Here is a 13906-nt window from a genome sequence, read left to right on the forward strand (position 1 = left end):
TGTGTCATCGCGTTTAGATTATTGTAATTCCCTGTTTACCAGCTTGGATAAATCATCTCTTTCTCGCCTCCAAGCTATACAAAACGCAGCAGCCAGACTACTAACACGCTCTAGCAAGCGAGCTCACATAACTCCTATTTTATGTTCTTTACATTGGCTCCCGATAGATTTTAGAATTCATTTTAAAATTATTGTTTTAACGTACAGAGCACTAAATGGCCAAGCCCCAGATTATTTATCCAAGCTTCTCACTCGCCGTCTCCGTTCACAGACTCAGAGTTTGTTGGTTGCTCCCAGAACACGTCTGAAGACGAAAGGGGACAGAGCCTTTCAGTCTGTGGCACCAAGGCTGTGGAACAGTCTACCTCTACAACTACGTTTGGTTGACTCTGTGGAATCCTTTAAAAAACAGTTAAAAACTTTACTGTTTAAACAATCTTTCTGTTGACCAATGCGTTTTACATTTTTATATTTTTAATTTACATTTAAACTCTATATTGTGTATACTGTGCATTTTGCTATTTATCGTACTGTTTATTTTAATCTCTGTGTGCAGCGCTTTGTGACTACCTGTCTATGAAAAGCGCTTAATAAATAAACTTTACTTACTTTACTTACTTACTAAACACAGACTAAAAGTAGAATTTTTTTATTTAACTGAATGTAAGATCCAATCACTTCTCTCATACTGTAACTTTGTGTGGTACACATTGCATTGACATTTATTTTCAATTCCAATTATGCATTTGCAAGAAATGCAAGTAGACATGACCTGTTTTAACAGTACATGTCTACTTGCATCAGAAAAACATACCATAAGTAATAACTTTCACATCTACCTGTTGTGTAGACACTGACTTGCCCGCCTCGAGCTGGAGCTAATATAAGAGTGAGGTACACACAAAAGCAAACATGCTATATACCTGTATAAAAGGAACAGCCAGAGCAAATACAGTGTGTTGTACTGGAAATATAATAATACTTCTATTGTGTTTTCTACTATACATACATAATAAGGAACTGCTGATGATTAAGGTATCTAGCAAGTTACATATTTCAACCATCTGTTTAATAATGCAGCGCAACATCTGCGAATGCTGAGTGCATGCCGGGGCTGATGTTGTTTTCGCACACCTTTATATGACTGTTTGAGGATACCTAATTCCAAGACCTGGTATTAGATTTGATGTTTTTTTGGGTTAACTACTGACTGAAAATGGCTAATGGTAGGATAGGGGGGCTGGGGATTCGATATGCCAATGAATGTTCTCACAAGGATGCACAGTTTAACCAACCACTTGTGTGTGTGTGTGCGTGTGTCTGTGCAAGAGAGTGGGAGATGGGTCAAGGGTGGTCTGACTCATCAAAAGCATAGGGCCTTGGACTTTATGCCATTGGCACACTCTTGTTAATATTCATAACACTGCATTTGAGCCATCTTTATCAGTGTTTCATTTTATGAACCTTTTAATGTCAAATGAGTCAAAAAAAAATTCTCCAGAGGAATCAAAAATAAATACATACACAATACATTTTTAAGTAATAAATTGCACAAAAATGTTGGATATAGCAAAAAAAAAAAAGATAAAAATGTACATGTGCAAATTTGTATTTAATTTATTTCTTTAATTTGAAAGAAAATATAAACATATATAAGCAACCCAGTGTCAAAAACTTTGGCTTTTCTGTCAGTTATTTCATGGTTCAGGCTTTACAGGGTTAAAATGTTCAAAGATAAGTATGGTGGCTCATTGATGCAATGACTGGTGCAATCTCACTGTAAGACGGTCTCAAGTTTTGAAACCCACAGCTCTCAATTAAGGTCAGTGAGGGAATATGATTTTGATTTACTACAGGAAAAAAAAATACCCCAGTGGTTTGAAACCTGATATCACGTTACTGTTCAAATCATGAATGCGAAAGTCAACAAATGTTCACTCTTGCATGTCTTTCAAGGTTTGATCAAGCCATGTACAAATCATGCTGATGTTTTGAGTTACTCGTTTTACCATGTAGTAGCAGGTCTGTAGTAGAAAGTTTATTTTCATCCATCCATCCAAAAATGTTGCTGTCACATTATTTATATAGGAATACAATCACAACACAACCAGTTGACAACTAGTTGAGTTGAGAGCCCAACTGCAAAGAGACACAGTGACGGATTTTCCGAGTTAGAAGAAGAGTCCTGTTTATACTCTAGTCTCACTGAGCCATTAAGCAAACGCATATATTTTCTATACATAGTGTATAACATGAATATGTTTGTTGTGAAAAAGATAGTTGCAGTTTAGTTCATTGCATTATTCCTTATTGCTTTCAGAAAACAGCATGAAAGCACCCTCCACACCGTGCATTCAAACGATCTGACTCATGTCTTTGGTTTGGTGGCTGTTAGCTGACAATCACTGCACCATAATTACTAGGCCAGATGTGTTTGTGCTTTCCAAGCTTCCTATTAGATATTCAAAAACAAATGATCGCCTGCACGACCATAACTATGAAAGCAGATTCTGATCTGCTTCCTCAAGGGTCCTGGAGGTCCAGCCATGATTTAGCTTTAATTCTGTGACCTTGAGTAGCCATCCAGCTTTGGGTTATGTCAAAGCTGTAAACCCACAGAATTATGCTTACAAGTCTACGAGAAGTTTTCAGTAGCACTGGTCATTAGGGATGGGTATTAATTTTCACCATTCCGATTCCATTTTCGATTCTGTTTAACGATTCGATTATTTATCGATTCTCTTATTGATTCTTATTTTTAAAAAAGGAGAACCCACAGGTCGATTAGCTTTGAACTTTGTTTTATATCTTATCTTTGAACAGACAGAAATGTAGGAGTAACATGACCTTACAAACCCAACAGTGAGATCTTAAGAGATCCACAGCCTACTGCTCCTCGATGCCACGAGGACCCCAGAAAAAAAAAGGTTGTAAATGTAAAATAATAATAAAATAAATATTCTGTTGTAGCAATAACAAAGTATAACATAAATTATTCAGTGGCAATTACACAAGAATGTCCAGCAACATTTACACTCTCCTTTTTAAAAGTATATATGAGCTGGGCACTCAAAAATAAAACTATATCAGCCAGCAAAAAATACAATCAACTCAAGTCCAATGGAACAGTGCACTGTGCAATTCTGCATCCATCAACTATAGAGAATTAAAAATTATTTTGCAGAAATGTAAGCATATCTGCTTTTTCAGGAAGGATACGTGATCTTTCTGGACTTATGGTCTCTCCAGCTGTGGAGAACACCCTCTCAGACGGGGTGGAGGATGCCTGCACACACAGAAACCTTTCAGCCAGTGCTGACAGCCCCCTCTCTTGCTCCACCACCATAGGGCAGCGTTATCCTTGCAGGGGATGGGGGTTAGGCTTCTATACAGCTGGATCTCCTGATCCACTCTGTGGCCCAGGGAAAGAACGGGATGCCGTTGTTGGAATGACTGCAGCTTGTTGTCCTCTTCTTCAAAGAATTCCTCCAAGGCCGTTTTTCTTTGCTTTACTGGTGGCGCCTGAAATTAAATTGACATGATAAAAAAATAAGCAAAAAATGAACAATCAATGACATTTAAATTATCATCACAATGAACTAAACTTACATAGTCTTCTTCATCCTCATCTTCGAACAACTCTCCCTGTGTGTCTCCTTGCTCCAGGTGCTTGAGTAGAAAGTGACAAATAAACAAGCAAATCAAACTAAGTACCACAGCTCCATAGATGAAAGGTCTCACTCTCACAATGGAAATGTGCAACAATGAAAAACACTGTCATATTGAAATACCTCATCTGCTCCTGCCTCTGCCTTTGCTGCAATTGCTGGTTCCCTGATCCTGTGCCAGACTTCATCCTTCTCCACTTTGGATTTAAATCGGGGGTCCAAGATGGTGGCCTCCTCCAGGAAGCTCTTGATATCAGCGTCCTTACATTTTTAAGAGGGAGGAAAATGTGACATCATGACTGTCATTTTATTTATGATAAATAAATCATCAATTGTACCTGGTATCGTTTGGAAAGATCTTTCCAAATGTTCTCCTTTATGCTCCTTGTGAAGGCAGAGTCATCTTCTTGTACGGTGTAGTGTTACTGTAGCTTTTGCAGGATGGGCAAAATCTCACCACAGGTCGGACTTTTGTCACTGGACACTGCTAGTGTGGAGGTGTAGTGCTTCCGCATGAGTACCACAAACTCCTCTGCTTTTCTTAAGTCATCATTGCCCATTTTAGCCAGTCTGCAAAATCAACAAAACAAAAATACAACAGATATGTTGCATAAAACAAACAAAAATAAAACCTGAGTCCAAGTTAAGCCATATTATCATTATTTTTCAATACTACTCACCTTTCCTTTTCCATGGACTTTCTTATTTGTGGATCGATGGCTGCAGCCTGGATGGCAGGAAACTGCTCGCAGAATCTGTCCATCATCAAATACAAGGAGTTCCATCTGGTCTTTACATCTAGGAGCAGCATATGCTTGGGCAGCTCTGAGGGGTAACGCGTTCACAACTTAAATGCTAATGTAATATTCCTTATCTTAGTTTATAAATTTAATTTGATCATGATCTAATGATTATAATATACACAATCTTAAAAAACTATTACTATGCTTACTGAGCAACTCTTGCTTCTCCTTCAGGACCACTTTTGTCATGTGGGACCTCTTCATCCTTAAACTTTGACATTTCCTGACTTAGCCTACAATTAAACATTCACTTACCGAAACTCGGGGGCATCTACTGTGGCAAAAGGGTGCAAGCCTTTTACAACAAACTTAGTCACTGCTCGGTGACATTCGTCTATCCTGGCCTGTGTCATTTTACTTTTCCCTGCCTCTGTGAAAGGAGAAGCCACCTGTAGACTGCAGCGAGAACTGCCAGCATCTGAGCCAGACAGACTCTGTCTGTCTCTCTCGTCATGGTCATCTAAATGCAGCGCACAGTAATGGCAGGTTTTGTAATAAGGCAAAACGTGCTAACATAATATGCAATGCTAGTTGATTAGTTACCTGCAGTATTAACGGGAGAGAACGTGCAAACGCTAACGCTGCTGCTGGGTTGAGCTTTGCTAGTCCGGAGCGGATCAAAAACACGACATTCATTTAAAGCAATCACGTGTTTTTTGAGCAAATGCTTTTGCATATTCGTAGTGTTTCCTCTCTTTGATGAAATCTCTACTTTGCAAGTATTGCACGTTGCCCTGTTGTCATCCTTTCTCATAAAGGGTAACCAAACTTTTGAGCATTTGTGCCGCTTAGGCGCCGTGTTTCCTACTGAGTAAAAGACGCTATGCAACGTGGTGACGTCATTCGAGGCGTCTGGAATCGATAAGGGAATCGTTTGTAAAAATGGCAAACAATTCTAAGGAATTGAAACAGTGGGAACCGGTTCTCAACAAGAACCGGTTTTCGATACCCATCCCTACGGGTCATCCTTATATTGCTTGGTGTGCCTGAAATCTAGAAATTGTTAAAAACTGTCGGTAACTAATATTCTGTGATTGGTCTTATTTAAAATGACTTGGTTTTTTTTGTTGGTGTGGAAATGGCCTGATCATGTATGGCGTTATTTTTGTGCCACTATTCTGAGCGCACGTAAAAAAAAATTGAGCGCACGTAAAAAAAAATTGCAGGTGCAAGTGTTGCATTTTGAGGAGAAATTTATTTTGAGCTTACAAAAGCTGAATTTGAGTGAACAAAATTCATTGCTGCGTGCAAAAAACGTATTTCAGTGTTTGCGCTTATCCATATACACACACAATAGCACCCCCTCTCGCTCAGTTTTTTCATTTGCGCTTGCTCGCAATGTGTTGCTTGCGCTCACAACATTCTCTGCTTCCTACGCTCAACTCTCTGTACACCGTTATAAGTGTGCCACAAAACCAACCAATCACAGACTTGGTTTCAAAAATTCTGATTGGCTCTTACGGTCTCCAATCAGCTCGCTAGCTACTGCTTTCCGGACACCGGAAACACTGTCCACTCAGCCTCGCTTCTTGCAGATAGAGGGATTTTTGATTTACTCTGCAGCTAAAGAAGAGATGGCAGAATCAAACAATGGCTCCAATAATACTACACCACAGTATCAGGTGAGTTTAATTTTTTTTGTGTGAATTTAGTAATTTGCTGTCCTTTCTGTTTAATATGCTGTGAAATTGTAGTTACAGATGCAGCTGTAGAGTTTAAGCTAGCCTTATGGGTAATTACCAGCATAGTTGTCTTACTGAGGCAGTGTATCCTAATCATGTTTTTTAGGGTAATGGTGCAGTTGAGTCAGCAGTAAGAAATCTGGTGTCTTTGCTGCTTAACAACATATCCACAAATCCTTCAGGGAGGCCAACAGAGAGTGGGCAGCCGGAGCCTAGAAATCTGACTATCCAGCAAGAGATGACAAGGTTTTTGCTTTTTTTGTGTGTTTTTTTTATTTTAACTTTTTGCAATCTTTTCTGTTAAAGTTATTTGGTTTGTGGATTTATCAACATTGATTTTTAAATTAAAATGTGCTATTAAGGACTGATGTCATATTTAATAACTTTATTAAACAATAACCCTTATGTTATGCAACACTGCATTTTTTAAACTCATGCATTTTCATCCCACAGATCATTTCCAGGATATTTCAAATCACACTTGAGCCGTGGTAAAAAGAGATGTTTAACATCTACTAAGCAGCTTGTTAAGGCAGGCAGTAAGACCACAGGCCTCAGTTTTTATTTGCTGTCAAAAAACACATCCTACACACCTTTGCCAGCTGAGGAGCTTGAACTCCTACAAGCTGGCATGGGGAGACAAACAGTGTCTCTTCCAGAAGATGGTGACCATGCAGAGGTAAGTTTGTGTAGTCAGTATTAAAATCAGTCATTGGCAGACGCATTTAGCCTGAATCATATGCCACAGTCCGTTTAGTGTTCCATTCTGCTTAACGGTGTTTTTAACTAAGATTTCTAGACTTCTGGAAGAAACCTTTCCAAAAATGGAATATCTTTGTGGAGGATGGCTCTTACATAAGGCAACAGGTTTGTTGTTAATTCAGTTTTTATGTATTTTTTTGGCATTCTTGCGTGCTCATACTGCATTATGATTATGTAGTTGATACTTTTGCTGCTTGATTGTTTATGCTATTTTTCTGTCAATAAAGGTGGCAGTGGTCGACGAAAGCTCACTGTAATTCCACCTGAAACAGAAGGATATTCTGTCAAAACACTGAAAGCTGTGTCAGGAGGTGGCAAATCCACTTTTTACATAGTACCTCTTCAGGAAACATTAGACACATCTCCTCTACCTCCCGACTCACAGCACTTTTCAAAGATGCCAAAGAAGATATGTTACCAGTGTAATGAAGTTATGCCTCTGCAGATGCTTGCAGTACACATCAATACGTGCAAAGGAAAATTCTCTCCTGATGAGACTGATGATGAGGTGAGACAATTTTGATGAAATCAAAAGGAGCAATTTTGATTAAATAATATAGTATCACAATTACTGTTTTTTGATTCAGCAGGAATCGGAGTTATGCATTGTGAAAAGCAAATGCAAGGTAAACCTAGCACATTACTAAAAACCATAGTAACTACAATGAATTTTGTATCGGTAATGATCTTTTTCCCACTATGCCTAACATGTACCCATTTTTGGAATTGTAGGTTATTTGTCCAATATGCACTAAGGATTTTCCTGAAGATGAGATCACAGTCCATGCGAGTCTGTGTGGGGATAGGTAATCTTTTTTCAGCCGTTTATGAAAAAATGTTAATCAGTAACAGTCCACGCAAACATATGTATTTTTATTTTATTTTTTTTAAACTTTGTTTTGTCATCAGCTTTCAATGCATGGTGCCTGAAGAAAATGACCAAACTACAGGGACACCAGCTCAAACTTCAGTATGCACAACAGACAGGTACTTTTTGCTCTATTATAATTCATATACACACTATTATGCAGAACCATTTGTTAAAATTATGTGTAAGATCTTTTACACAATACCTGGGGTTTAATTTCATATAAAACATTTTATGATCACACTACTTTAAATTATTGTTAAAGGTTGTTGCACAGAACATGCTGCAATAATTTCTAATCACGTTTAATGTGGTAGCCTCTTTTAATCTAAAGATGATTATTTTTCTTTGAGAGCTTAGGATGTTTTCTACCCTGTTTTTGTTAAGCGTGGAAGATGTATTGCGTTGCCTTGAACAACAAGTCGACACCACAACAGAATTTAAGTTGTGTGTGGACAGAGAAGACCTTCCAGACAGAGGCATTCTCCAGTGGCAGAGAAAAAAAGCTGCATCTCCCACCAGTGTTCTTAGGGTGGTTTTCATTGGAGAGGCAGGCGTGGATACAGGAGCACTTAGGAAAGAGTTTTTGAGTGGTGAGTTGCCTATTACCTGTTTTGTCCTAGTGTCAATAAATAATGGATAACTTAAAAATGCGGATATTTTTTGTATGAAAGACATGATTTCAGGTATTGAAAGCAGATTCTTTGAAGGACTTGAGAACAAGGGCAAAAACCCCAAGTATTCTCTGACCGATCTTGATAATGAAAACTTCAGGTTGGTTACATACGAGCTTTGTGTATTACATTTAATACGCATCCGATATTTTTGTAAATGTTACCTGAAAATGAATTATAATCATTTGTCTACACAGAACTGTTGGTGAAATAATTGCAGTCAGCCTCGCCCAAGGAGGCCCATCTCCTGCCTTTTTCAAAGAATGGTGCTACAATTTCCTCTGCTCAGGAGAGGTTGATTTCAGCTGTCTGTCTAAGGAGGATGTTGCAGATGTGGAATCTTCCCTGCTCATCCGCAAAGTGAGCACCTGGTTTAGCTCTGGCACATGATATATTATGAGTATGGTGTTTTTAAACACTTTTAACCTTCTGTATTTCCTCTTTCACATTATACATTTCCAGGTTGAAGATGCAGCAGACATACAGTATCTGATGATGTGGGCTGATGAAATTGTCAGCTGTGGATACACAAACCAGATAAAGATGGATAGTAAGGAAAGCATGATCCGGTAAGGGAGAAAAAATCAGAGAGATCATTAACCCCCCCCAACTAGTTTTTCATTTTTTTTTTTTTTTTTTTTTTTTTTTTTTAAGTGCTATTGTCTTACACTCTACAACAAGACTGATTCCAATGCTACAGCAGCTCCGAAAGGGCATGGAACTCTATGGTCTTGTGAACCTGATGGCTGTAAATCCTGAAGCTTGCCACAGTTTGTTTGTTCCTGGGAAAATCCTCAAAGTAAGTATTAACATAGCAGCTTCAGTCTGATCCAAAGACAGTCCACTTATCTGTACTGTAGTTATCCTGTATTTATTTATTAGTTTTGAATGAACAATATATCTATAATATAATCTACTTTATTTCCTTATTTACAGCCAGACGCTGATTTCATTATGATGAGCTGCCAACCACATTTCAGTGAAAAAGGGACATCTAGGGAGAGAACTGAGAGGAAGATCATAAATTTTTTGCAAGATTTCTTGCAGGAGATTGAAGTATCAGGTACTATATAGTATTAGCTGTATATACCTATAGTATTGTATATATACCGTATGCATCTGTTAAATATTTTTGCTTTAACATGCAGGGCACTAGAAAGTATTCTTAGTTGTTAATTTAAAACATTGTAATCCAGATTGCTTTTTATTTAGAAAAGACTTCAGAAACATTTTCAAACATCACAGATGGAAACACAGGCGGTGCAGGTGGTGAAAAATCAGAGTCTCTTGCTGTCCACCATGTGCTCCAGTGGATGACCGGCCAGTCCCATGTTCCCATCCTTCCTGATGAAAAGAGACATTTCAAAATAACATGCAAGTTTGACCATGAATGTAAGGAGCGGCTGGGAGATCACTCCATTTGTTACCCAGTTGTGAGTGCATGCACTTGTACTGTGACTTTTCCAGTGCAGCATCTGGACACTTACACAGTGTTTAAAACCATAATGAGTGCAGCAGTTAAATATGGTGGTGGATTCCACAGAGTTTAACACATTGTTGTCTTGTAATTTGGAAACTAAATGAGTAAAAATGTTTGTAAACATTAGCTGTTAAGATGTTCGTAGCCGTTTCATGAAAATGACAAGACTTCAAAACTTTGTGTAGGGTCCTACGTTGATAGATAATAAGCAAGTGCTTTGTTTGCTTGTCTACTTGTAATCTGAATGTTTTAGCAAAGAAATCCAGTATTTGAGAACTTAAAAGAACGTTGACTTTCACGTCCATGTTAAGTGTCACTGTTGGTTTGACACCTGTAGCAAGAATTGTATGTACAGGTCACGACCGTGTGACTCAGAATGTTCCAAGGGATTAATAGTTCTCTGAAGGCCCTCCAGGGTTTCCTCATCCAGTGGGCATTCAACTTCAGGAACCACAACTGTGCTGTTAGATTCTTCTTGCAGTACAGCACTCTCTCAGTCAATGCCTGGATCCCGAAGCTCCTTCAAATCCACAAACATATATAATGGTCATTATTCCAGAATAGGTACTTTTGGGAGGAATGTTATTTTGTGTAAGCGTTTTTTCCATTAAAATACAACAATTTAAAAAGAATGCCTTTGTTTTCATGTTCTTCTTACTGTAATTTAGATTAGTGGTAATTGATAAGCAAGAATGTATAAAATCACCAGAAGCATCTCCCAGATGTGCTGCAAGTGTTTTAATTTGTTAATTTCAGAAGAGCAGAGTTAACTGCTAACTAAAATTTTGAAATTCAACATTTAAATAAAAAAAAAAAAAAAAAAAATCAGATTATGAGCTGGTACCTCAAGTCTCTCGCCCTCGTCCAGCTCTTGTAGATGTCCCATACACCAGAGCTGTTCAGGAGTGAGACCACCTTCTGTCCTGAGGGGATGATTATTCCATCCTCCAACAAAGGTGACAAGATCTGCTCGGAGTCGAGGGACAAAGATGTAGTGGACACCAAAAAGATGAATGACATCTGAAATGTCAAGCAGGCCATCCTCCTCGAGTGAGTGAAGAATATCATGGTACTTGCTAGTGACTGCAATCCAGACATCACGCCAAAGTCGTTCTACTCTGTAAATACATTTGAATTTGGATTTCAGGTATTTCATGCTTCAAATCAATATCAGAACTGCTACAACAATCTACCCATGCAGTCAATAATAATATAAAAAACATCAAAAGACTAACCTCTGATTGTGGACACTCTTTCCAGATATGAAACTCGCTCTCCCTGTTCCTCTTGTGGCAAACATGAAATGTGCAATGTCCAGGTTTTCTACTCCTTGATCTGCCCTAACCCTATGATAAAAATACATTTTTAAGGAATTTTTAAAGTTTTCTTTAATGATACTTGTTGCTAGCATATAAATTAAATCAGGGCATAAAACCTTGATGGCAAGCCGTGAAGCTGGGCTGATCTCAGGAAAAATGAGAATGCAGTTTTTGCCCTGTTGTTAGTTGCTGCATCCAAGTACAGGACCTGCAGTAAAAACAAATGGAAAATTAAAGATCTGGTTTCAGATCATGTATAGTTTTTCAGTTAATAATGCAGTTTCATAATAAGTGTTCAAGGAATATTGTACGGTTCTATGTTCATAACCATAATTCAAAGCTTGAGTAGTCTATACATCAATATTGGTAGTACTTATCAAAAAATGAAAATGGCCTTTTAGTTTAACCTTTTTTGGTAAAGAACTGATTAGAAATTTAAAAAAATAATAATTGCAAATCGTCCACTATGTTGGCTTGCTGAATAATTGATGTTCATAAAAAAACAACCTAATAAAGCTCTCATTTCAAAACTACCAAATATTCTACATAACAGTTACACTTTTACCTTCCTTGAGTAGCCATCCACTCCACCAAAGATCACAACATTGTACCTGTTTCAGAGGGAAAACAATCTCACTAAGGCTTGATTTGCAGAACATGTAAGACATTGAAAATAAATTTTTCAGTATGCACACTTGCCACTGACTTAAACTGGACACTTGTCAGGTGTGCTGAAAATAATACCAACATTTTTATATGTTTATAAGTTCAATGAGACTAAATATTTTAGTTCTCTTGTCATGATTTTTTTTAAGTTTTCTGGAGCACTTAACATATTATGTGTTGATAGGCTTGTTATCATGGAAAATATCGATATACAAAGTGTAAATAATTGCTCAAGAAAATTTACAATTAACAATATTGCTGGTTTTGTTACACATCCTGTATTCCTTTTACTTAATATTACTCTATCAAGTGCTTTTTAAAATATTATAAATACACTGAAAGACCTATCAGATAAGGTTGATTAAAGCAGATTTAAAGTATAACGTGCATCTTTCTGCCCAACTTGTGTTAGAGCTATATAAGTGGGTATTTTACCTTATTAGCTTGTGATTTGTGTCTATGTGGACCAGGGAGAGAGGGCCTCGCACCGAGTAGCTTCTTCGCACAACACAGCCTAGTTCTGTGATCCGTTTGAAGATCCCTACAGCATCAACTCGATGCATGGAGGCCATCATTCTCCACCACTGAACACGGAGACCCATAGAAACCAAATGTACTTGAACCATTCGATAGCCAGCATTTGGCATCTGATTTTTGATAGCCGATATGATGTTGTCCAGCTCTTGGTCATTCATTGTGCTGTATGTTCCTCTCACAGACAAGTCAAATTCTTGCATCCTCCTGTAGATTGTTCTTCTTGAAACACCAAGACATTTAGCAATGCAGCTGACTGGCAGCTGAATGTCCAACAAATTCTTGAGTCTTTCTCTCTCTAGTACGATTTTGGGGTGGCCAGGTCCCAGACCAACTTCTGTTTCCAGTTCAATAATGGCCACAGAGCTGATGTTAATTTCACACTGAACCAGATGATGAACGTTTTGTAGAGCCTCTGTAATCTCTGACAGACCGCCTATTTGCTGAGAGAAAGATTCAAACAGAACAAGCTCATGACGAGTCAAGAACTCCAAATAATCCAGATTTAGTGGTTGTTGGTTTAAAGCAGCTTTCAGTTTAGAGAGGAGTCTATGCATCATTTGCTGTCTCAGTATGTCCTGTTAAAAGCAGCAAGGAACATGGACAAGTACAATGAAATGATGTATCTCAGACAAAAATAAACAACCCATAAAACAAACTACATGAGGTACATCATTTTTCAAGTTTGCATAGTTTGCAAATTAGCTAACGTCAGTTATCAAGCGAATAATAATTAACAAAATGATTTTATATTACTTACATGTGGCCGGGACATGCTCTTTTCGTGCTGCTATTCAGTATTCGACGACATAAAAGAGAGCTACTCAAGTATAATTTGGAAAAATTAGTCAGTTGGCATGGTTGTATGATGCAACTACATCCTACTACACCAACAATAGTCTTAAAAAATAATATATTTTAAAATAAAATGATTAAAGATATTATCCGCAAATTGGGGTTTAAGAGATTTTAGCTGGATTTAGCTACATTTCGGACAGTGTTTCCGGAAAGCAGTAGCTAGCCAGCTGATTGGAGACCGTAAGAGCCAATCAGAATTTTTGAAACCAAGTCTGTGATTGGTTGGTTTTGTGGCACACTTATAACGGTGTACAGAGAGTTGAGCGTACGAAGCAGAGAATGTTGTGAGCGCAAGCAACACATTGCGAGCAAGCGCAAATGAAAAAACTGAGCGAGAGGGGGTGCTATTGTGTGTGTATATGGATAAGCGCAAATACTGAAATACGTTTTTTGCACGCAGCAATGAATTTTGTTCACTCAAATTCAGCTTTTGTAAGCTCAAAATAAATTTCTCCTCAAAATGCAACACTTGCACCTGCAATTTTTTTTTTTACGTGCGCTCAATTTTTTTTTTACGTCCGCTCAGAATAGTGGCACAAAAATAACGCCATAATCATGGACTTAAATGGAATGGAGCGGAGTTCACAATGTC

The 13906-nt window shown here is 38.0% G+C and overlaps 2 protein-coding genes and 1 long non-coding RNA gene across 6 annotated transcripts; 1 reads left to right on the forward strand and 2 right to left on the reverse strand.

The window, feature by feature from the left end:
• Positions 1-2975: 2975 nt before the first annotated feature.
• LOC143414167 (uncharacterized) lies at positions 2976-3912 on the reverse strand. The gene is made up of 3 exons (XR_013094695.1): positions 3792-3912; positions 3610-3669; positions 2976-3522 (listed from the first exon to the last, which is right to left on the reverse strand). It is a non-coding gene; the product is annotated as an uncharacterized LOC143414167 (long non-coding RNA).
• A 2029-nt stretch (positions 3913-5941) lies between these two features.
• On the forward strand, positions 5942-10007 carry LOC112433431 (uncharacterized). Of its 4 annotated transcripts, none has more exons than XM_024801626.2 (15): positions 5942-6093; positions 6260-6399; positions 6607-6832; positions 6945-7020; positions 7143-7423; positions 7503-7541; positions 7648-7721; positions 7825-7902; positions 8171-8376; positions 8458-8557; positions 8655-8817; positions 8920-9026; positions 9112-9256; positions 9394-9520; positions 9670-10007. In XM_024801626.2, the coding sequence occupies exons 1-15, from the start codon at positions 6046-6048 to the stop codon at positions 10005-10007; spliced, it is 2148 nt and encodes a 715-aa protein (XP_024657394.1). In that variant the 5' UTR covers positions 5942-6045. The 4 variants fall into 4 exon arrangements, with proteins under 4 accessions (XP_024657394.1, XP_024657396.1, XP_024657395.1 ...); XM_024801628.2 differs by having other exon boundaries at positions 9703-10007; XM_024801627.2 differs by having other exon boundaries at positions 7506-7541.
• A 311-nt stretch (positions 10008-10318) lies between these two features.
• On the reverse strand, positions 10319-13676 carry LOC112433430 (uncharacterized). The gene is made up of 6 exons (XM_076877742.1): positions 12358-13676; positions 11822-11867; positions 11373-11464; positions 11173-11283; positions 10782-11055; positions 10319-10457 (listed from the first exon to the last, which is right to left on the reverse strand). The coding sequence occupies exons 1-6, from the start codon at positions 13014-13016 to the stop codon at positions 10431-10433; spliced, it is 1209 nt and encodes a 402-aa protein (XP_076733857.1). The 5' UTR covers positions 13017-13676; the 3' UTR covers positions 10319-10430.
• Positions 13677-13906: the final 230 nt, after the last annotated feature.

The sequence above is a fragment of the Maylandia zebra genome, linkage group LG19 (genome assembly GCF_041146795.1).
Source record: "Maylandia zebra isolate NMK-2024a linkage group LG19, Mzebra_GT3a, whole genome shotgun sequence".
NCBI lineage: Eukaryota > Metazoa > Chordata > Actinopteri > Cichliformes > Cichlidae > Maylandia > Maylandia zebra.

Coding starts and splice junctions, on each gene's coding strand:
- LOC112433430 (XM_076877742.1), bottom strand. CDS start 13,016: ATGATGCATAGACTCCTCTCTAAACTGAAAGCTGCTTTAAACCAACAA. Junction 11,465..11,821: donor TGGATGGCTACTCAAGGAAG/GTAAAAGTGTAA, acceptor TTTTTACTGCAG/GTCCTGTACTTGGATGCAGC. Junction 10,458..10,781: donor ACGAGGGCGAGAGACTTGAG/GTACCAGCTCAT, acceptor GTGGATTTGAAG/GAGCTTCGGGATCCAGGCAT.
- LOC112433431 (XM_024801626.2), top strand. CDS start 6,046: ATGGCAGAATCAAACAATGGCTCCAATAATACTACACCACAGTATCAG. Junction 6,833..6,944: donor AAGATGGTGACCATGCAGAG/GTAAGTTTGTGT, acceptor TTTTTAACTAAG/ATTTCTAGACTTCTGGAAGA. Junction 8,558..8,654: donor CTTGATAATGAAAACTTCAG/GTTGGTTACATA, acceptor TTGTCTACACAG/AACTGTTGGTGAAATAATTG.